The following is a 22030-nucleotide window of genomic DNA, read 5'->3' as shown; positions in this document are numbered from 1 at the left end:
AAAACCAAGCCATTACAAGCTGTAACTTGCAAATTATCTGAACCCAATGAAAAACATCCTCAACAGATATCACGCAGAGATAGAAAACCTTGAGGTCACATAGTACAAATATCTACCTATGAAATAAAACCACTGAATGTAGTATTACAGCCGGTAAAAAGAGAACATAAAAACTTGCTATTTTCAAAAATGTATTAAATGATGAAGGACTGATATAACACATTTAATTCTCTATATATCTGCAATGAATATTAGCACTTTCCCTTAAACAGGTTTCAAGGAAGTTAAAATAATCCTAAAAAAATAAAATAAGTCAAAATATCTTAAAAAGTGGATTTTACAACTCCAAAGCTATATTTAGCAAGATCTGTAGCGGTCACATACAATTTTTTATGCAGGAACAAATAACTTCTAGATGTGATAGAACTATATTAATATTATGCCGAATTCAAAATTTGGTTGCAAGAAACTGAAAACTAGTGGAGATATTAATTTTTTTTTTTTTTTTTTTACCAGAACGAGGATTCTTCGTTCTGGTAAAAAATTATTTATTTTTACTAATTTCATTACTGTAAAACATTCAGCAACAACTATTTGCATGAATAGACAAATTATCCTTGTGTTTTCTTGATTGTTCAGTACAAATTTCAATCTAATCCAGTGAAAAATAAGCGATTGGCGAAGCTTAGAATACACATATAAAGCATCGCAAAAATTAATAAATTTAGTACTGAGGCCTAAACTTTACAAATGTATAACCAAAAAATTAATGGGAGTAGAGCTACAGGATGCAAGGTACCATGGATTTAATAGAAGTTTTCGCATGATTTTTTTTTTTTTTTGAAGAAAATCCATGACATGAACTGGGAGGTCCTAGGTCAGTGGGTATGGAATGACCCATATTCTTCCTAATTGCATGTATGTAGGTATTAATAATTAAAACACTTCATAGAATAAACCAAAAACACCTGAGTCATTTGCAGTCTTAAAATGAACTCCAAAAATAGTTGAATATACAACTATAGGTCTCTGAAAGTGATGATAAATAGATCGGCTTGCAATTTCATAGAGTATTGTGTGGCGAGCCATTGCAAAAGAATAAAATTTTCCCCCTAGCCAGATAAAGTACTATTCAAAGTGTATGATTTAATTATTTCACAGATTTCTGAGCCTTCATCATTAGGCACCACACATGCTCAGACAATCTCTAGAGGAGCTTCTCCAAACCTGCCTCCTGTTCCTCGTGTTGCCAGGGCAACAGACAGCGAACTAGCAACGCACAAGTCAGTGTCTCATAGCAACAGATTGGCTTTAGAACCCCATTCCGACCAATCAGGAGACAGGTTTTCGCAGAGGAATCCCTGTGGTCGCTCCGTTCTAATGTGTAGGAGGTGAGGGGGTGGAGTCCCTTGTTGTGTGCTAAACAAAGCATCCTTCAGTGCAGTGTTGACTATAAGAGAAAATAAATTTAAAAAAATTCATTATTTCATTGATCAAAAAATCTTTGTGTTGACTCCTTTCCAAGTCAAGTCAATTCCGTTTTATTTATATGGGGCAACTCAATACAGAAGTTATCTAATGGCACTTTTCATATAGAGCAGGTTTAGACTGTACTCTTTACAATATTATAAAGAGTGGGGGGGGGCAGGAGGAAAGAGAACAGAGCACAATGCAAGTTCCACATAAAGATGTAGAGTAATAATAATAAGAAGGATAACAATAGTAATAATGAAAATAAGACTAATAATAATAATTGTAGGAGTTGGTGTTGAGCAGGATCATGGAGGCAATAGGTGGTTTGTAATCACAAATCCAGACTATGCAGCACCAAAGGCAGAAATACCTACATAAAGCGACAGGAGGAGAGAGGAGAGAGACGAGAAAGCATAAAACAACAAGAGTGATAAGAAGCAAACTTAGTAAAAAGCATTAATGGAGTATGGATACGTATAGATAGAAAGGGTGAGAAGGAGAGAGGAGCTCGGTGCATCGTGGGAAGTCCCCCAGCAGTCTAGGCCTATAGCAGCATAAGTAGGGGGTGGTTCAAGCCAAGCCTGAGCCAGCCTTAACCACAAGCTTTATCAGAAAGGAAAGTTTTAAGTCTACTCTTAAAAGTGGAGAGGGTGTCTCCCTGACCCAAACAGGAAGAAGGTTTCACAGTAGAGGAGCCTGATAACTGAAGGCTCTGCCTCCCATTCTACATGTGGAAACTCTAGGAACCACAAGTAAGCCTGCATTCTGGGTTGACAGGGTACTATGAGCTCTGTAAGATAGGATGGTGCCTGACCATTCAGGGCTTTGTCGGTGAGGAGGAGGATTTTAAATTCTAGTCTGGATTTTATAGGGAGCCAATGCAGTGATGCTAACACAGGAGAAATATGATCCCTTTTCATAGTTCTTGTAAGTACTTGCACTACAGAATTCTGGATCAAGAAGAGAGTCTTTAGAGACTTGTTGGGGCATCCTGATAATAAGGAGTTGCATAATCCAGCCTAGAAGTAACAAAAGCATGGACTAATTTCCCTGCATCTTTTTGAGACAGGATATGTCTGATTTTTGCAATGTTATGTAGGTGATGTGGGAGTTAAAGGACATATCCTAATCAACATCACGCTGAGATTCCTAATGGTTGTTCTGGAGGCCGGGGCAATGCCATTTAGAGAAACCATATCTTTAGCAAATGTGTTTCTGGGGTTTTCGGGGCCAAGTTCTATAACTTCAGTTTTGTCTGAGTTTATTAGCTGAAAATTGTTGGTCATCCAGGTCTTTATGTCTTTAAGGCATGCTTGAAGTTTAGCCAACTGATCATCCAGCTTTGTTGATAAATATAATTGGGTATCAACTGCATAACAATGAATGTTTATGGAGTGTTTCCTAATAATAGTGTTTCCTTTTATTAAAAGAAGCATATATAAGGTGAATAGAACTGTTCCAACCACAGAAACTTGTGGAACTCCGTGACTAACTTTTGTCTACATGGGGGATTCATCTTTAACGTGTACAAACTGAAATCGATCAAACAAATAGGACTGAAACCAGCTTAGTGCGGTTCTTTTAAAGTCAATTCAATGTTCCAGTCTTTGTAATAGGATGCAATGGTCAATGGAGTCAAATGCAGCAGTGAGATCTAACAAGACAAGTACAGAGACAAGTCCTTGGTCCGATAAATTAAAAGGGCATTTGTAACTTTCACCAGTGCTGTCTCTGTGCTATGATGCACTCTGAATCCTGACTGAAAATCCTCAAATAAACTATTGTTCCGTAGAAAGTCACACAGCTGACTGGCGACAGCTGTCTCAAGGACCGTGGAGAGAAAGGGAAGGGTAGATATAGGTCTATAGTTGGCTAAAACACCTCGATCAAGAATGGGCTTTTTAAGAAGATATTTAATTACAGCTGCATTAAAGGACTGCGGTGCATAATCTGTTAATAAAGACAGATTGATCATATCTAGCAAAGAAGTCCTAAAGGTAGAACTCTCTTAAGCGGCCTAGTTGGGACAGGGTCTAAGAGACAGGCTGATGGTTTCGATAAGTAATCGTTTAAGTTAATTGGTGAAGGTCCTTAAGATAAATTGGTGCCATTTGAAGGCAGGTGGTGATGAATTTCGTTTCTAATAGTTAGAATTAGAATTTTATCACTAAACCCAGCTGGTGTTAATGATGTTAATGTAACATCAGAAACACGTTGGACTCTAACAACTCTAACGTTGGACAGATATTAAATTTTAGTTGGAAAAGAAAATCAAGTTGATGTCAAAACCCAGCTTAAGCTAACTAACATTATGACATTTAGCAGATGTTTAGGAGATATTGGGTTTTGGTCACCATACCTCATGACTAGAATGTCGGTATTCTATGTCGAGATGGCGTTGGAATGAGACGTTTGGATGACACTGGATTTTGGTTACTTAACAACACAACTTAAAACCGACCAAATATCAACGTTTAACGACATTGATGGCCTGCTTCGTGCCTGCTGCGAAGAAGCTTATGAAGTCATTACTATTGAGAGCTATAGGAATACATGGATCAATAGAGCTATGACTCTTTTTCAGCCTGGCCAAAGTGTTGCAAAGAAACCTGGGGTTGTTTTTATTTTCCTCTATAATGATAAGTTACAGGCTGCTCTGGCATTACAGAGGGCCTTCCGATATGTTTCTAAGACTATCTATCTAAGTCTGACTATGACTAGTACATTAAACACTATAAAAAAATCATGTATATGAATGTGTGTAATCATAATATGTGTAAGACGATTTGGGGTCATTTAACTAAATGAATACAATTTCTGTAGATTTTACCTTTAAATGTTTATAATATATAACTGAAAGATATTTTATAAAATTTTATCAAATATTTTGCAAACATGTCGTGCATTTCCAGTCTTCAGTGTGAGTTTAAATGCTCCAAACTTAATTGAGACAGTAAGTGTGTGCTCTTACATGAATGTAAAACAATTTAAAATAATGTAAATTTATGAACAACTCAAGGCCTCATGTTGCTCCTCTCCGCAATAGGAAGGATATATTCAAATTGATATCAATACAAATCAACATTATAATAAGTTGTGTGTTAATTTATAGTAATATATGTTGTGGCAGTCTACCTAATATAATAACATTTTCGATTTTGAGTAAAGACACTTCTTGTGGAAGTAACACTCTTATCTAGATGACACTGCCTGTGGCTGCCTGTCAGAGCTCAGGGGCTGTTGGTGAAATATAGCCCCTGGGTGGTATATTTAACCCTGCTGGGGTAACTCCCCCCTTTCTGAGTCCTCTCCGGAGTTCCTGAGTTGGTGGAGTTGGCCAGACAGGGGAGGTGTGCACGCAGAGGCCCAGATAGGGCCAGCGTAACCTTTCCTCCAGATTCCCTTAACTAAGTTGAAGCTGACTGCCCCACTTATATCACAACCTGGCCGCTATACTCAGGCCCGGGCTGCCTGTCATGCCTGCATGCTAACTCCTTTTCCATGGAACTCCTCCCTCTGCCCCTCTCTTCCCTAAACGCTGGCACTCAGGTCGCGCAGCTCCAGCTCCAGGCCCTTACTGCTCCCTGAGGTCATGCTTACGTGAGTCATACAGAGGCACGTTCTTTGTTAAGAGCCAGGCGCTGCCAGGGCCAGGCCAACACACCTGCTGCACTCCCTTCTGCTGCAGGCAAGTTGCAAACAGACACCAGTTTAAGAGTTACAAAAGGAAGTGTGGTCATACGTAGTTATGAATATATACACAGGAAAGACGATAGACATAATATGAAATATCATGGGTCTGTGTTTATGAAAATGACACTGGGCGAAGTATTATTTTCACCAAAGGATCTTGGGTATATTGAAATAGTAATAGCATTTCTGTGGCGCCTTTTTGATATCATGGCTCCCAGAAGTTCGTTGTGACTTCTGACACGTTTTTTCCTTTGTCTAAATGCAGTTGGTGATATAACAGCCTATGTAGGTCAAGACCAATTTGAATTCTCTGACATGTACTTATGGGAATGATCTCATAGAAACGATCTGACAATAGGCCACAGGAAAAACAGCCAACCATACATTAAAATGTTCATAAAGTTTAAAGAATATATTTAGTATCAGGAGACAAAAGCATAGTATTCCTTGCTTTACATCTAGGACAATAGATTATCAGTGCAGTGCATCTGTAGACTTGAATGCCTTATGAAAATCTTTATTTTAAGGATCCATTTTTCAGCTACTGTAACTGTAATAATATAAATCAAAAAACTTAATATAGTCCATATGGCTCTAAAGGGAGCTCTGAGGTTGCCACCACCACAGAATTCCTTAAAAAAGAGCTACACCAACAGACAAGAACTGTGTCAAGATCATGCCCATAAGTGGAGTACACCAGTTACACTCCAGCCTAATTTATTTATTGTTTGTAGAGTTTAATTGGTGGCCTCTGATAGGTAACCTGGTTTAAGGTGAAGCCACAAAAAAAAAAAAAAAAAAACATTTGAAGGGATAATGATAAATTATTACACTGGTGAGTGGTTAAAGGCTACAGGGATAACATGGATTAAAAAAGCATTCTACTCACTTTGTAGTTTAGTGAATTTTTGTTTGTGTCATAAAATGTGAAAGTGATGACAACGAAAGAACTTGTCTCTCTGCTTTTTCTCTGAGAAAACCGCACAAATAGGCCCCCAAAACACGGCAGAATCCCGCGCTTCATCTGGCACTGGGGTTGCATTCACGTGTTGTGGGAAAGGTGGGACAAATGACATTCCTCGCAGGCCCCTTTGCTTTCAAGTTGTCAGCAGAGCTTGAAAGGTTAAGGTTTTCTCGGATAGACGTTTTCCAATACTAACAAGTAGTTACATGCAATCAAGTCAAGGGAATATGTCAATTTCTATTAGCCTAAAAATTATGTTTGTATACATGTGTGAAACGTGGGGCAACCTTACCTACTTAAACCTTCTTTGAGAGTTGCTGCGAAGTGTAAACGACAAAACTATCAGACTAATTTTGAACATTTGTAAAAGCTGATGATTTAGTCAACTAAACTCAAACCTTTGCATTTTGGCTTCATCTAGACTTTGACTCGTGAGCATAAATAGTTCTATTCTTTCTTTTATTTCAAAAGATAACATTATAAAATAGCATTACATTACATAACATTTGATCTAAAAATGGCTCTAATTGTACACCTATGGAAAATTTTGATATTCTGTCCTGTCAAATCAAATCGTGACAGAATAAAACAAATAGGCGTTCTGTAGTCGCAATATAATATAGTCTAGATTTTGAAATTTCACAAACGATATTGATGAAATCTAATGATAAATTTTAGCCTTAAAAATACACAGCAGCAATGCAATAGGCCATAACTCTGTTTTGGTGAATTATACAAATTCTTTGACACTTAGCTGCTGTGTAGTCCTTCCATTTTGGCTATAACTGTGATTTCTCCTCAACAAAAGATATAAATGAATCTGATTCACGTTGGATGGGGAACAGTGTGTTGATATGATAGATTCTTTGCCTGGATGACTCATAAACTGTTGCATCGTGCCCTCGTGTCGTTTGCGGCAGGTTGTTCCCACAGCCCTTGAACGCAGCATAGACTCGATCGACCTTTCGCCTAGTTTAGCGGCTGGCAGTTCATCGGGTTTACTTTGACACTGCTGACTCCGCGGCCACGCCCACCAACGGCCACGCACCCTATTTCCGCCAACCGTCCTGCGAGCACGCACTGTTCACGCGCTCCCAGCTCTCCTATTGGCTGTAGCGCTGTACACACTCGATTGTGATTGGCCGAGTGTTGCCACCCGCCGGTGCGTGTTGTGAGTTTTGTTTTTCTTTTTTTTTTTTCCTTTTTTTCCCTCCTCCCTGTGTTTTACACACACAGCTGAGAGAAAAAGGCAAGCAGTCAGAGAAAAAAAACCCACCTCAAACCTAGCCCAGTACAGGCAGCAGCACTGGCAACCGCCGTCTCTTTGTTCTATACTGGCCCTGACAACAAAAAAAAGTGATATTTAAATATTTTATTCCTCAATGCCATCGCGAAAATTCACGGAGATGGACTCGTACGGGGTAAGACAATTTTTTTAAACGTAAATTTATTTTGTGTTCGCCTTTCAGTGCAGTAACAGTCAGTTGTTTACTGAGTGATTTGATATTTCAACACTCAAGTTAAGTCATCAGCTAAATTCAACAATTTTATTTAATTCTATTAATATTATTTGGTGTCATGTCAACGTCCCAGTCGTGTCAGATCAACTTTATTAAATTAATACGTAAACACTTGTTTTTTATGACATATTTACATTGCATATTTACATTTGCTTTTTATTCAGTCTGTAAAAGGTAATAACCTATGTATCTATGATAATCTGAAATAACAATGTAATTTTCGCCTGTACGGAAGCCTGTCAGTGTCACCTGGTTGAGCCTTTGTGGAGCATCGGTAATATGCTTTGTTTACTGTAGAAAAATTATAAAAAAGCTTTAATGTAATAAGCCTACTTCCTGATGCAAACCGCTTTATGGGGATTTCACATGGCTCATCTCGGGAGCACGTCACTGTTTGGTCTATATTTGGCAATGGGAGGTGTCCTGGCACTGAGCCAGAGGCAGTGCATGCTGGGCTGGGGTGTAGTCACCAACACCCCCTCTCCCTTATTGGCTGCATCATGCAGTTTGGCCCGGGAACTTTAGATACAGGAACAGTGACTGAACAGATGATGACTGGAAATTTGGAGATTTTTTTCCCCCCACTCCAGTTAGTAGCAGAGGATGCTTCCTGTCTGTTTGCATTTAGGCCACCATCAGATCTGAGTCAAAGCTGAATCGACACAGCGTATCATGCCGTTGAAATTACCTACGTTAACCAAATGATGTGGCAATTCTGAAGTACTTTCTTCCTGCCTCCTGCCTCCTTTGTCTGACGTTTATTATTTGTTCCTTTCAGACTGAGTACATGGATCATTGTGGGTCCCACGCAAAGAGAAGGAGGCATGACAGCGAACAGTCTGTCTCCAGTGGAACCTCTGGCCTGGAGTACACGGACCTGGAGGCGGCTGAGGCACTGGTGTGTATGAGCTCTTGGGGCCAGGGCCTCTTCCTCGGCAGCAACAGGCCAAACCCCTGCAAGCCCAGACCCCTCACCCCGGCTTCGGACTCCTGTGACTCCCTCCTGCTGTCAGAAATTCCAGAGCCCCCGAAGGACTTTGTGTCCCTCTCCTCCCTAGTAAGACACTCTTCATACTGTACTGGTGTCAAACCACTGAGTAGTATGTATGTCAGTTTCGCAACATTGAGCTTGAGCTAGAGGTCAGCACTGAAATCACACAGAGCTGTAAAACCGTTGAGATAACTGAGCTTTAATTAGTAAAACATATTCCTGAATGTTAAGGTTTGCATTAAACCCTATGGCCTTGTGATGTAATGTCTACAGATAAATGTGGTTTATGACATGAAACTGGGGGTTGACCTTCAGACAAAGTTTGTCCTTCGGTTATAAAAATCTCAGTTTATAGCTCAGAATGACCGTTATTCTTTTGTGTACCTGCTTGCCACCTGTTGTCCGTACCACTGCAAACATAGTTCCTTGTAAAACTACAGAAACACACCATGATATTATGGTATTGGGGTACAATTTAATTCCTCTACCTCCATATCTCCCTTCTCTTTGTAGTGTATGACTCCCCCTCACAGCCCCAGCTTTGTTGAAACGTCAACATCCAGCACTGGCCTCCAGTCAAACTCTGGCCTGGCTGTGTCGTCCCAGCGCTGTGGATCCGGACTCCATCAACCTGTCCTGGCACCCATTGCTGAAAAGACCCCCTCCCTCCCCCTTCCGCCACAGTCCTGCAGAGCCATGGCAACTAGTGTCATCCGCCACACCGCAGACAGCACTCCCTGCCAACACCACATTCCAGTGGCCCCCAATCTAGAGAGAACTAGAGACACGGTACAGGCTACAATGGTCTGTCAGCAGCAGCAGCAGCAACACATTACAAAAACTGAGCAGATAACCACGCCTCCATCTCCTCCTGCTCCTCTCATACCCTTAAAGACAGAACAGAAGCCAAGTCCCTCAAAACCCTGTTTGGACAGTGTTCTAGCCCCCACTCCTCTCAATACCCAACCGCAAAACAGCCCACCCCCTTCCTCTGTTCCCGCAACTTTGTCCCCACCTCCAGTCACAAGCCCTCAAATCATCTGCCAGATGTTCCCTGTAGGCAGCCAATCAGGGATAATCTCAGCCTTCATCCCCAGCACAGTTCAGACATCCAGTACTGGAATTCGGACCGCCACCACACCCATCCTTCCCCAGCCCACCTCAGCTAACGCCAGCCCTGTCCAGCAGTCCCTCATTGTGGGCTCAGCGGTGCCTCAGGGCACGGTGATGCTGGTCCTCCCTCAGTCCTCAGTCTCTCAGGCCCCGCACTGTACTCAGACTGTCATGACCCTGGGCAACACCAAGCTGCTACCTCTGGCCCCGGCCCCTGTGTACGTGCCAGCGGGGCCCAGCGGCAGCACCACAGCCACAAAGATGGACTTTTCCCGCAGGAGAAACTATGTCTGCAACTTCCCAGGCTGCAGGAAGACGTACTTCAAAAGCTCACACCTCAAGGCTCACCTTCGAACACACACAGGTGAGCATTTACTGCACATAGGAGAGTTTGGTTTGGTTGAAACTCGTGAGGATGTGGAATGAAATGTGAAGACCAAAGATGACTGTTGCATCCTGTATGTAGATCATTCTTCTTTCCTTGCTATTCTTGATGGGAAGAAAGTGAACTCATTGTTTTGATGTCAAACAGGGCACTGTGACGCGTGAAGTTTTTATGAGTGCGATGTGACTCACATTGCTGACTCCCTGCTCTCCTCTTTTTCTCTCTCCCCCCCTTAGGTGAGAAGCCTTTCAGCTGCAGCTGGGACGGATGTGATAAGAGGTTTGCCCGCTCTGATGAGCTCTCCCGTCACCGGCGAACACACACTGGTGAAAAAAAGTTTGTGTGTCCCGTGTGTGACCGGCGATTCATGCGCAGTGATCACCTCACCAAACACGCACGCCGCCATATGACCACAAAGAAAATTCCCTCCTGGCAGGCTGATGTGAGGAGCTTGAACAAAATGGCGTCTGGCAAAACTTCTCCCTCAAAACCTGGCCTTGCCACACTAAGCATGCTGGTACCTGCTAGCTCAAAGTAGACAATGTTCACTGCCATCCTACCCACTCCCAAGATACCACAGGGATACAAGGAGCAGCCAAGTACACAAGGCTACTGCTCATGGGAATGAGAAAAAAACGTGCACTGGACTCTTTTTCCTCTCTACTGCTCATTTGTACATGTATTTTATTCTACAGGATCATTTTGTTTACTTTGATATAAGTGATACTATGTATGCACCCTTGCCAAAGCCTTTGTACGAAGTTTGTCTTAGACATTTCACCTTCTCCACCCCTCCTACAACACTTTTTCTTTGTTTGTGTTAATACTGATATATATGTCTGTGTGAATGTATTGTTTGTTGTACTATGAAATGCATTTATTTGTCATATTTGGGAAAATACTGACATGAAAAACAATGTAAATATGAATATTAATCAACGATACTATGATTATACCTTGATTATATCTCCCTGTCAAACTTTTCATATTATTTAATACATATTTGTAATAAAAATAACGATTAAATGAGTCATGTTTGTTCATTTTGTTACTTTCCAGTAACTAATCTTGGAAAAACAAGGTGTTCAAAGTATAATTGGCAATCTTTCCTGGTGGTCACTGCCCACATCCTGTGTGCTTCACACTGTGACTAGCCCCAACCACAGCCCTCTTTTTTTGTCAGCTGAAACGCACTGCTGTCCTTCGAAATGTGCTGACTAGCCTGTGGGTAGCTTCCTGCTGGCTGAATGATTTTTGTGTGTGTGTGTGTGTGTGTGTGTGTTTGTGTAATAAAAGCTCTTTTGGTGAGACCATCTGGGGGACATTGTGTCCTGTTCATTAGCTCAGAGCCAGGATGCTTGATGAGTCAGAGCAGACATACAGAGACTTGTTTGCCTTGCATTGGAGTTCATTAACCCATCATTTGAGCCCATTCGGCCCCGTCACGTGGGAACAAGGAGGCGGTGGAGCTGTGATTGTTGCATAATACGCCACTGATTTTTATCCATTCAAGAATCTCTCACCATTCTGCAATATTTAAGCCAACACCTCCCGTTCTCCTGATTAGTGGTTACGAATGGAAAGACAGTTGGTCACGAAGACTACGCTGAGCCCACCGTAGAAAAAACACATGGACTATGAGAAAGTGGTTTTCAGTAGTTTTGGTTTTCGGCTCCGCCTGCAGACATTGGAAGGATGCGAGTGGAAATTTTATAATGTAAACAATAAAACGAGTCCGTTCAGACGGTTCTGGACCCAAACCGGCTCTCTCCGCGCTTCATCCATCCTCCCTCTCTCGCACAACACGTCCACTAAGCGATGGCCCCACACCTAGTAACAGCGCAGCCCTTCCAATCAGACAGTGAGAAATGTGAACCGTTGGGGGGTGCGACCAATCGCCTCTCTCTCCCGCGTACCCGCCCCTTTGCCTTACTGACCGACATAGTCATTGGCTGCGTGCCACCTGAGCCGTGGTCTCTATCGACACCTGCTGGCGGGAAAATGTCCCATCGCCGTCTAACAGAGGAGGATGTCGGCGCGTTCGGAAATGACATGTCGCTGATACTTCACATTTGGCGCTTATGGCCTAAGCATGAGACTAGGTTGTATACATTTCGGTGTTTGCCCTTTGCCGATGTTATTTGTAATCAGGGAAGTCAAACTTTATTCATCCGCAAGGACGTTAAAGTTTCGGTACCGTATATTCATAATAAAATAAATAACAATAAAAAGCATGGAGGACGTTAAAATGCCATTACATAAATGTCCTCACATTATCGTGCAAATACAAGTAAAATATATACATGGAATTTGAGTGGTTTTCGGTGACAAGATTATCTTTAATCCCTTTTTTTCTCTTTTCCTTTTTGCCCCCCTTATTTTATTTTGTTGTTATTACTGCTCCTATGCTCATCACTTTCCAAAGGACTGTCAAGTTGATAACACGTTTTTTTTCTTTATAACTGTTAAACTAAACAACAACAGAATCATTGTTTTCTGTACGTGAAGCAAACTGCTTGTTCAAGATATGTTGACAAAATTAATTGTTTAACTCGTAGGATGATTAATTATGGTATCATATAATTAAGTCATTTTCTGTTCATGGGATCACATAGTTATTAATGAGTTAGTAATGTCAAAAGGGCCACTGTGCTCATCCAGACTCAAATGCATTCTGCCTAACAGATTATCTTAAATTGTAAATTTGACAAGTAATTGTAATTTCCTTTTTACAGTAAATTAAATGGATTAAATGATATAATTTACATTCAGTTTAGGGCATAAAGTGACAAGTAAGTGGTATGAATATAGAAGACATTTTAATGACTAGTTCATTTCTCCACCAGGAAACAAAACAAAACAAAAACAAACGTTTACTAGTGGTTGACTTGAGAAATAAATTAAAATTGTACATTCTCCTCAATTAATAACAAAGAAATTCATGCAAATGTGAGGATTTTTAAGAAGTAAGGAGTAGGAATCAATGGCATAAATGTATAAACATGGCAGAGGTGGGCTCTATTTGTACTAAACGGTGTTGTATGGTAGAACACCGTACCTTTTTAAAGTATTCAGACCCCTTCACTTATTGCACATTTTATGGTACAATATATCTAATTTAAAATGGATTTAATTTAGGTGTTCGGCAATAAAAATAACCCATAAGGACAAAGTCAAAGGATATTATTATTATTATTATTAATATTATTAATACTTTTAGTACACATTTATTTCTTTTTCTTTTTCAAAAAAGTGTGCAAAAAGTGAATGCGTTTCGAAGCCACTGCAGGTGCGTAGATCTTATTGTCTTTTGGTTACACTTATTTCAGTTTATAACATATCTATAATTGTTTCCTACTTTTATGCACATATTTATTTTTGTTAAAATCGTTCGTCCATCATAACCTGCAACCCGCAAGAATTTTTTTTTCTCGGGGAGGTATTTCCTTGTTGCACCATTGAGCCTCATGTTGCTATAGTTACATCAACACAACCGGGACGTCGTTTGCTGCCGTTTGGAGTTTGAGGTCGCACAACACGAGCTAAAACACACGTGAACGGACGTAAATACGTAGCAAATTCCCCGCATTTTTCGTATTTTCTCGAGACCAGATTGGAGCAGTTAATGTGTTAAAATTTAACTTCGCCGCTGAGCTGTTTTTTTTTGTTTTGGGACGTTTAGGTCAGGAAAGTTTGGGCGGCAGATCTAGTCCGTCACGTTCAACCACCTCAACGTTTCTCCTCGCAATCACCAGCATGGAGGTCGGAGAAAAGCTGAAAGAGTTAAACATGACAGTGGATGAGACCGACAGACTGATAAAAGCTTTCAAAGACGAGAAATTCAGGGAATTGCTGCGCGATTACGCCCAAGAAATATCAGACCCCGAGAATAAGAAAAGGTATGAAGAGGAGATCAAACTTTTGGAGCAGGAGAGAGGAAACAGCATCGAGTTTATCCACCCCAAACCATTTAGGGCTCTCAAGACGAGTGTGAACGGCAAGCAGAAGTGTTTTATCAACATCTGTGCCAATGATAAAGTTGGAAAGCCTGAATGTAAGTGTGGTGTGTCGGAGGATGGCCGCACAGGGCAGCGCTGGTCCCTACCTCACAGTCTGCACCCGGGGAGACAGGACACAGATCCAAAAGGGAACGCAATCAAGATCTATGATGTTATTTTCCACCCTGACACTCTCCACATAGCGAGCAAAAACAAGAGATTCATGGATATGGTGGACAGCACAGCCATTCAGGGAATCCAGAATGCTTTTAAAGTGACTCTGGACAAAAACAATGTGCGAGAGATGAATACCAAGTACAAGGGCACCCCTCTGCCTTGTGTCATCCGAAAACCCATACCTGGATACAAAGCCAAGGAGCCCTCAGAGAAACCTGACCCTCTTGCCTTCCCATACCCGGATGAAAAAAGACCTAACACATCCTCGGAAACCAGACCTACAGATTCACCTGCAACGAAAGACAGCAGTGATGCCAAACCTAAAAGCGTCCAAATCCAGCCTCGGGAGAGCAACGAGCCAACCAAGCCCAACTACACAGTCAAATATCGATCTTTTGTTGACCTGCAGGACTTTAGATGCTCCAGAGACTCAGCCAGGAGCCCCAGGCCCAAAGAGATAGTGGTCATCATCGACATGCCGTTGCTGAAGTCCGTCACAGACACCAGCCTTGAGGTAAAAGAGAAAAGCCTGCTGCTGGACTCCAAGGAACCAGCTTACAGACTGGAGCTGCCTTTAGCCTACCCTGTGGATGAAGACAAAGGAGAGGCCAAGTTCAACAAACAGAGAGGCCAACTGACAGTCACCTTGCCTGTTCTTCCATCTGAGGCTTTTCATTTTGCTACAGGGCCTGCTACGACTGTTAGTGACGCTCAGAGTGTAGGTGATGATGAAGGGACGGGGAGGGAAAACGAGGAGGATAAACGGGAGGAGCGGGAGAGGGGAAGTAAGAAAGGCCAGGAGGAGCAAAGAGGTGTTGAGGAGAAGAAGGTGAAGGAGGAAAGAGAAGTTGAAGAGCAGGTTCTGAAGCAGCAGACAAGGGTAGAAAAAGATGAAGATGAAGGGGAGGAGCAGATGAGGAAAGGCCAGGAAGGTGTAGATAGGGAGGGAAGTGTAGTGGACGAGGAGGAAAAATGGAAAAAGCAGGAGAGGGAAGGAGAAAAAAGCAAGGAAGTGGAAATTGTTGCGGAGAAGGAGGCAAAATGGAAGAAGCAGAACAGTAAAGGCCAAGAAAGTGTGGAGGATGAAAGAAGAGTTGAGGATCAAAAAAGGGACAAGATTTATGAAAGTGGAGTGGAAGAGGAGGAGACATGGAAAGAGCAGAAACAGGAAAGCGAGAAAGAAGACGGAAAAGTGATTGAAAAGCAGAACATTTTAATCACTGCTGAACACTCCTGTGGCACAAGAGAGGAGAGAGAAGTAGAGCTGAACTCGTGTTTGGAGTCAACACCCAAAATGAAGACTTCAGACATCCAAGAGACTGAAAAGACAAAAGAAAACGTACACGGAAAGGTGCAGGTGAGATGATGAGATATGTGTGGTCAACCTAATCTGATAAGTTGTTTCAGCTTTTATATTTCTCTTTTGTAGCCGGAAGCAGATTCTGCATTTCTGAATCAAACATCCAGTGAGGAATCCCACACTGCTGCTGCTGCTGCTGCTGAATCTCCCCCACCAGCTATGACGACCACATCAAGCCACGACATTGTAGAGGACCGCCGCGTTTCCCAGGGGACTGAAGGGCATGCAACAGTTAGGGCAAATGAGTCCAGCAGAGGGGTTTCAGACTCAGGAAAGCAGGAGGAGAGGGAGGACATGGACGAGGATGACCTGACAACAGAGCAGATCTTCCAAATCCCAGAGCACGACAACAAGCCTCCGCCTGCCTTATTAAGAGAAATTGATAAAGATGGAAATGAAACAGTCATCAGTGATCATTCCACTTCTGCTGGGTTCATCTTCCAAAGCACCCTGATGTTTGAGCTGGACTGAGGACTGTGTGCAAGAGTTGAGGGGCTTTTCTTGTATTACAGAAGGGTTTAAATGCAAGTGACCGCAGTTTAACGTCTGCAGTGTCTCATACTACAGATTGTTCAGGTAGACCTTTCTCTTCAGTCCAGACACATAAATCATGTCAGTATCCCAGAATAAACTACTAAAACAGAAGACAATGAATATTTGTATTTTATTGACTTTTTCACATATAGATATAAAAAAGTGGTGGTCATCAGTACAGTAAAAACCAACTCCCTTTAGACAACGCTTACGGACCCTGAGGCACTGTGTTCAGGAAATTCATCTAAAGTCTTTATTCCCCTGTCTAGTGGAAGTAGGTCAGTAGGGGATCGTGCATTTTGCGCTTAGAGGCAGGAAGAAGAGAAAAGACAACGTATGAGATTGATTTTGTGTCAGTGTTGCTGCCCACTATCATGACATACAGTCAATGCCTAGTAGATGCAGGCGGAGCAGCTATGAAGGTACTTATGCTCGTCTCTTAGTCCATCCTTGATACGTGGGAAGTGCATTATAAGTTGAATGTAAGTGTAACACAGGTAGCTTTGAGCACTTTTAAGAACAAAGCTTAACAGAGTCAAAATTGTCCTTTTATTTAAAGGCATTACGAGAAAACTGTACCACTGAGCTATTTACTACTGCAGATTCCTCTTGTAACTCGCTCATCAGATAAGCTCCTACAGTATCTCACAACTTGTAAACTATTGCAGTATCAAAAGCAACTTCCAGATGTTGGTAGGTTTTCAGTAAAAGCAGAGTTTGTTCCTGCTCATCTGACTCCTCTCTGGAGGGAGGTGTCTAAAAATTCGGAGTAGCAGGAGAGGGAGCAGAAGTGCTGCTGCACCGGTGCATCTGTGCCTCCCATGTCGTCCACCAGGACCACCGTGTGAGAGACTTGGTGCAGGTTCATGCTGACTGCCGTCTTGATGTAGAAGTTGATGCAGACGCGGCCGCAGTCGCAGGTCTTGGCTGCTTCGAGGTCCTGACACAAGTGGGCAGGGATGAGGTGAGGTCCGTATGGTATCCTGAGAAGCGAATCAGAAAGAGTAAAGGTTTTATGAGTTAGCTTTAAGAACTTACGATCCCCAGACTAAATAAATGATGATTTTCACAGCATATTTATTTCTAACCTGAGGTTGGACACAGCTCTGGAAGCCATCTCTTGAAGTGGAAGGGGGAATGTGAGCTGCATTGTGTGGTCCAGAGGGTTGGGCTGGATAAACGGATTCCCAAACAAGTCCAGGTTCTCCAGACTCAGCTTGCGGAAGTCACTGGGCAGCAAAGCCAGCTGGTTATGCGCCGCCGAAAGGAACCTCAACTTTGAGAGTCGGCCGATGTGAAACGGCAAACAAACGAGCTCATTGTCGTCCAGTTTGAGGTTCACTAGTTCTCTGAGCTGGCAGAACTGAGCGGGGAGGGACTGCAGTCGGTTCTGGCTGAGGTCCAGGAGCTGGAGGGTCCGCTGGAGAGTGGACAGGCACAGGGCCTCGCTGAAGGCTTCCAAGTGGTTGTTGTGGAGGATGAGTTCAGCGAGGCAGCTGAGGTCACCGATGGTGGCTGGGAGTTTCTTAATGTGGTTGTTACTGAGGTCTAGCTTGCGGAGAGCTGCAAAAACAAAACCGAAGTAAAAGACCAATACTTAAAGGGCTAATTCAGCTATTTAGTAATACACTCCCATAAAAGTGGGCTATACAAATTTGAGGGAAAACAAACAAACAAAACATTGGAACAGCAGATGTCGAGATAACCTAACTTTTTATTGCTTGTAACGGTCAAGTTCTTTAAACACTGGATTGTACATTTCCCATGATGCAACCTATCAAGGTTATTTTCTCAAACTTTGAAAAGCCCCCTCCAGACTCAAAGAAGACATTATACAACTACTTTGGAAGGCTGAATAGGACTCACGACACCTCCTTGTGTAAAACTGGTGGATTCCCTCTTTAACTTTGTCAAACCTTAAACTTATCAATGTTCTTTCAACTTGTCTAGAAAAATAAAATGGATTATAAATGCAGAAACAAAACATTAATCAACCACCATCAAACTCCATAGGCCAGAACATCAGTTTCAGCGCGTAGCCGACAAACTCCAATCAACTGGCTTTACCTTTGAGGGACAGCATCCGCATGTCCACACGTGACAGTCTGCAGTAGGAGACCTGAAGCTGCTCCAGAGAGTAGGGGAAGTTGGAGGTGAGGGGGTAGTCCTTCTTGGAGACGATGGTGAGTTTCTTCTTGGGTTGCTCCACGTCCCTGGCGCGAACAGGAGTGAGTGTGGAGAGAGGGAGGCTGCTCGTGTCGCTCCCTCTGTCGGCCAAACGCGCGGCTGAGAGGAAGTTTTTCAAGCTATTTGCATCAGCCTACAAATTAATAAAGAAATGAAGTTACAGACGGATCAATAGATTTAACAGACAACAGAAGCAGCAGACTTTCACAGTGTCTTCTCAGGTGTTTGTGTATGACAGGATCCCTTGAAATATCTAACCTATATTCACTAGCCTAGAATCTCATGACACACTTCCTTTGAATGTTGAACTTTTTGCTGTTGGGAATAAAAAATGTGTGAGTGATTCAGTACAGAGATTAGATGCCATTTTGTGAACTTTTTCAAACATTGAGGTGTTTGTTTAAATTTAAATTTAAGCAATTTTTTTTCGACTGTAGTCTCTCGTGTTGGTATTGTGGTGTTTTTGTAATTGTGGCTCGGCAGGGTAACTGGACTTTCTGTTTTCCCTGTTTGCCTGATGTATGTGGTGTGGGTCAGTTTGTGGCTGTGCGAGTGCTTTTCTGTCAATGCGACAGGTTGAACTATGGTAGAATCTGTGTGAAAGGTCACCACTGCTTCAAAACAAGCAGAAGAGCTTTACAGCCACTGGAAACAATGAGGCTGCTATGGTGTCTGTCCAGGCATTGGCTGCAGTCGAAACAACTGTATGTGTCTGTCTATCTGTCTAGTTGATAAATGAGTCAGTGGACAGCCTGACCTTTGTCTCTGAGTCCTGTGTTGTTCTACACGGTAAACTCTTGCCCAAAAATAGTAAATGCTACTATGAATCTATGTACTTCTTGCACTTTTCAACCCAAAGGCCTGACAATGTAATTATTGAATCATCTGTGACTAATACTTTGAGGAAATTAAGTTGCTACATCATGAATCTAAAAAAAAAAAATCTCCTTCCTCACTTATAAACACCTTCATGCGTAGACTGTAATTAAGCCATGATGGATGTTATACCTTGCTCAAACAAATGTCAACAGCGGGTTCCTTTAATCTCACAGTGGCCTTGCCTTCCTCCACAAACCACGTGAAGAATTTCTCTATGTTGTCTTTTAGCTGCAAAAGAAAATTGCCACATATGAGCAGTGGAAAAATACATTTCACAACATTAGGGTGGGTAATGAGTGATTCAATCCACAAGTTCAGACAAGAATTCTGAAATCATTTTAACCTTTATGTTGACAAGCTGGTTTAGACCGACTTCATAGAGGTATGACTGAATCAGAGACGGAAGCTTCTGAGAAGCTCTTGAAGGCCGCATTTCAGACTCTGAAAACAATACTTCTTCCATCTAGTTCTTTTTCGGAAAGACAATGATGGATAATTTTTTAAAAAGTAGATTTAAGTGACTCGGGATTGCATTGATTGTGAAGCAAAAATACAGTCAATAAGAGCTGCTGGAATGTTTTCCTAATGTCTGTGTGATGCAGTCAATTTCAAAAAGAAACTATAACAGGAGATCTGGTTTTTGGTTGATAAACTAATATGGCCTCCCATTCTTATGTCTTATTAAACTACTGTAAGAGCTAAGACGGGTGTAGCGTGTAAATCAGATGTCCTTGCGGAATCTAAAAGACTTTGTTACAGACGTGACCAAAACACTATCATCTCTCCAAGAACAATATTTCAGACTCCAGCTGGGTCACAGATTTACTGCCTGGATGAACCGTACTGCGTATCAGACTGTTTGTGTCCTTTTTTGCATCAAGATATTTTCATGTTAAAAAAACAATACTATATAAAATAAAACACAAGGACTGTCTGCGCCTATGCTCGCTGGGAGAGGCTCCATTCCCCTGCTACAATACAGGAGACAAAAAGCATAGGAAATGGGTGGATCTGTGGCTGAAACATAAACAGATCCTCCGTAAACAGACACTCAAAATGAAAAGAGATTACAGAATTGTGAGCAGTAAATGTAATTTAATACACTACACACTGTGTTTAATGAGCCTACACTAAAGTTCACACGTTTTATCTGTCTACGATGGGTATTGTTTGCGTAGGATACACAGCTGTTTTCAGACTTTAGCTGTCCTTGAAATGTTCCTCCAGAGATGAATACAATACTCCGACTACTAAATTTGACTTCAAGCAACTTAGAAATAATACAATCAAGGCTCTTCCGATGAGCCTGATTTGGAAAAACAACACGAGAGGCCACACACCCGGGGATAAATGATGAAGGCAACCTCTGCAGTGACAGCCAGCAAATGCGGTACAGTTTACACAACAATAACGACACAGACCTTGTACTTTGATCCTGCTCTGTCTTTAGCTGTGCAGATCATCATGTAGATGCTGCTGCGCTGACTGGTCTTGTCCAAATGCCTCCCGATGGAGAGCACCGCTCTCGTCCCCTTCCCTCGACTTCTCATCCCAAACGTGGGGAGCATCCGATTCACCACCTCGACATCGCACTGCAGCTTCATCGCAACCAAATAACCAAAGACTGAAGTCCGGCTCGATGCCGCGTCAGAGTGAACTAAAGGTCTAAATGCATACCAGAGGAGGAAAACTTCCGCGAAAAAGTCACGCTAGCTGGTAACTTACGCACCGGAGATGGTGACACGCTAACATCCGAGCTCGTCATGGATGTCAACAACAGAGCAGCTCTCTCTCTCTCTCGCCGCAGGGTTGCAACTACCTCTGGACGCCCGTCGGAGACACAACATACACTCTACCGCGGGAATACTACAACTTTCGAGGGTAACTGCAGCTTTCTTGTCAATATTTTTAACAAACTGTAAACGTCCTGGACACTTTTCAGTTGTCACTTGGTCGGTTAGCTGCCATTAGCATGCCGCGCGCCTGGGAAGTGACTTCAGTGAGGCGGGCTTTAACGCGCCTCGCGCCCACATTGGACTGCAAGGCGGTGTCCGGTTACATTGAACAGGACACGCTCCTTTCCGGTGGTGATGTTCGTGCGCCCAACGTATCAATAATCACTACTGAAACATGACCAATAGTCATAACCGGTGGTGGAGGAAGTATTCAGGTAATTTTCTTTACTAAAAAAAAAAAAAAAAAACGTAATAAAAGTCCTGAATTCAAAATGTTGCATAAGTACTTTAAATGTCAAAAGTAAAGTATTAATTATTCAGAACAGCTTCGTTTAGAGAGTTATATAATTATAATATATTAAATTATTCAGTTTAAAAAAAAATCTCTAATCAATACAGGAGCATTTTAATTTTGTAGTTTGTTGATGTGGAGCAAATTTTGCATACTTCATATACTTCCGGGTAGATTAATTGTGTAGTACTGCATCATAGTTTATAAACATATAATTTTTTTAAAATGTAAGATTTTAATCTATAATATATAATATAGTAGAAGTATAACGTAGCATAAAAATGAAATACTCAAGTAAAGTACCTCGACTTAAGTACTTAAGTACAGAACTTGAGGAAATGTACTTAGTTAAATCCAACACTGATTAGCTCAAAAGAAGTCACATGACTTGTGCTTTCTCCTGGTTCAATACCAACAGGGTTATTTACTCTTTTAGATTCTGTGGTGCAAAAAATTTGAAAACGTTATCACTGCATATTAAAAAAAAACTAATCACACATTAAAAAAAA

General features: G+C 41.9%; 3 protein-coding genes across 4 annotated transcripts; 2 read left to right on the top strand and 1 right to left on the bottom strand.

Annotated features, from left to right (window-relative positions):
- Positions 1-7373: 7373 nt before the first annotated feature.
- LOC120795897 (Krueppel-like factor 11) lies at positions 7374-11399 on the top strand. Its single transcript, XM_040138156.1, has 4 exons — positions 7374-7551; positions 8429-8707; positions 9155-10118; positions 10376-11399. The coding sequence occupies exons 1-4, from the start codon at positions 7513-7515 to the stop codon at positions 10675-10677; spliced, it is 1584 nt and encodes a 527-aa protein (XP_039994090.1). The 5' UTR covers positions 7374-7512; the 3' UTR covers positions 10678-11399.
- Positions 11400-13648: 2249 nt separating this feature from the next.
- dnaaf2 (dynein axonemal assembly factor 2) lies at positions 13649-16293 on the top strand. The gene is made up of 3 exons (XM_040137764.1): positions 13649-13702; positions 13822-15671; positions 15744-16293. Exons 2-3 carry the CDS (start codon positions 13896-13898, stop codon positions 16143-16145), a joined length of 2178 nt encoding a protein of 725 aa, XP_039993698.1. The 5' UTR covers positions 13649-13702; positions 13822-13895; the 3' UTR covers positions 16146-16293.
- Positions 16294-16319: 26 nt separating this feature from the next.
- lrr1 (leucine rich repeat protein 1) lies at positions 16320-21345 on the bottom strand. Of its 2 annotated transcripts, XM_040137761.1 has the most exons (6): positions 21004-21345; positions 20696-20872; positions 19404-19502; positions 18276-18528; positions 17297-17771; positions 16320-17191 (listed from the first exon to the last, which is right to left on the bottom strand). In XM_040137761.1, exons 1-6 carry the CDS (start codon positions 21037-21039, stop codon positions 16936-16938), a joined length of 1296 nt encoding a protein of 431 aa, XP_039993695.1. In that variant the 5' UTR covers positions 21040-21345; the 3' UTR covers positions 16320-16935. The 2 variants fall into 2 exon arrangements, with proteins under 2 accessions (XP_039993695.1, XP_039993696.1); XM_040137762.1 differs by having other exon boundaries at positions 16936-17191; positions 20696-21344.
- Between the last annotated feature and the right edge of the window lie 685 nt (positions 21346-22030).

This window comes from Xiphias gladius, chromosome 10 (assembly GCF_016859285.1).
Source record: "Xiphias gladius isolate SHS-SW01 ecotype Sanya breed wild chromosome 10, ASM1685928v1, whole genome shotgun sequence".
Lineage (NCBI taxonomy): Eukaryota > Metazoa > Chordata > Actinopteri > Istiophoriformes > Xiphiidae > Xiphias > Xiphias gladius.
Note: the sequence above shows the minus strand (reverse complement) of the source record. Positions and strands in the feature narration are given on the sequence as shown.

Excerpts from the sequence above, each read along its gene's own strand:
- lrr1 (XM_040137761.1), bottom strand. The coding sequence starts at position 21,039 with ATGACGAGCTCGGATGTTAGCGTGTCACCATCTCCG. Across the intron at positions 20,873-21,003 it reads TTAGCGTGTCACCATCTCCG|CTGCAGTGCGATGTCGAGGT; the intron begins GTGCGTAAGTTA and ends GTTGCGATGAAG. Across the intron at positions 18,529-19,403 it reads TTGACATTTGTTTGAGCAAG|GCTGATGCAAATAGCTTGAA; the intron begins GTATAACATCCA and ends ATTAATTTGTAG.
- dnaaf2 (XM_040137764.1), top strand. The coding sequence starts at position 13,896 with ATGGAGGTCGGAGAAAAGCTGAAAGAGTTAAACATGACAGTGGATGAG. Across the intron at positions 15,672-15,743 it reads ACGTACACGGAAAGGTGCAG|CCGGAAGCAGATTCTGCATT; the intron begins GTGAGATGATGA and ends TCTCTTTTGTAG.
- LOC120795897 (XM_040138156.1), top strand. The coding sequence starts at position 7,513 with ATGCCATCGCGAAAATTCACGGAGATGGACTCGTACGGG. Across the intron at positions 7,552-8,428 it reads CGGAGATGGACTCGTACGGG|ACTGAGTACATGGATCATTG; the intron begins GTAAGACAATTT and ends TGTTCCTTTCAG. Across the intron at positions 8,708-9,154 it reads TTGTGTCCCTCTCCTCCCTA|TGTATGACTCCCCCTCACAG; the intron begins GTAAGACACTCT and ends TTCTCTTTGTAG.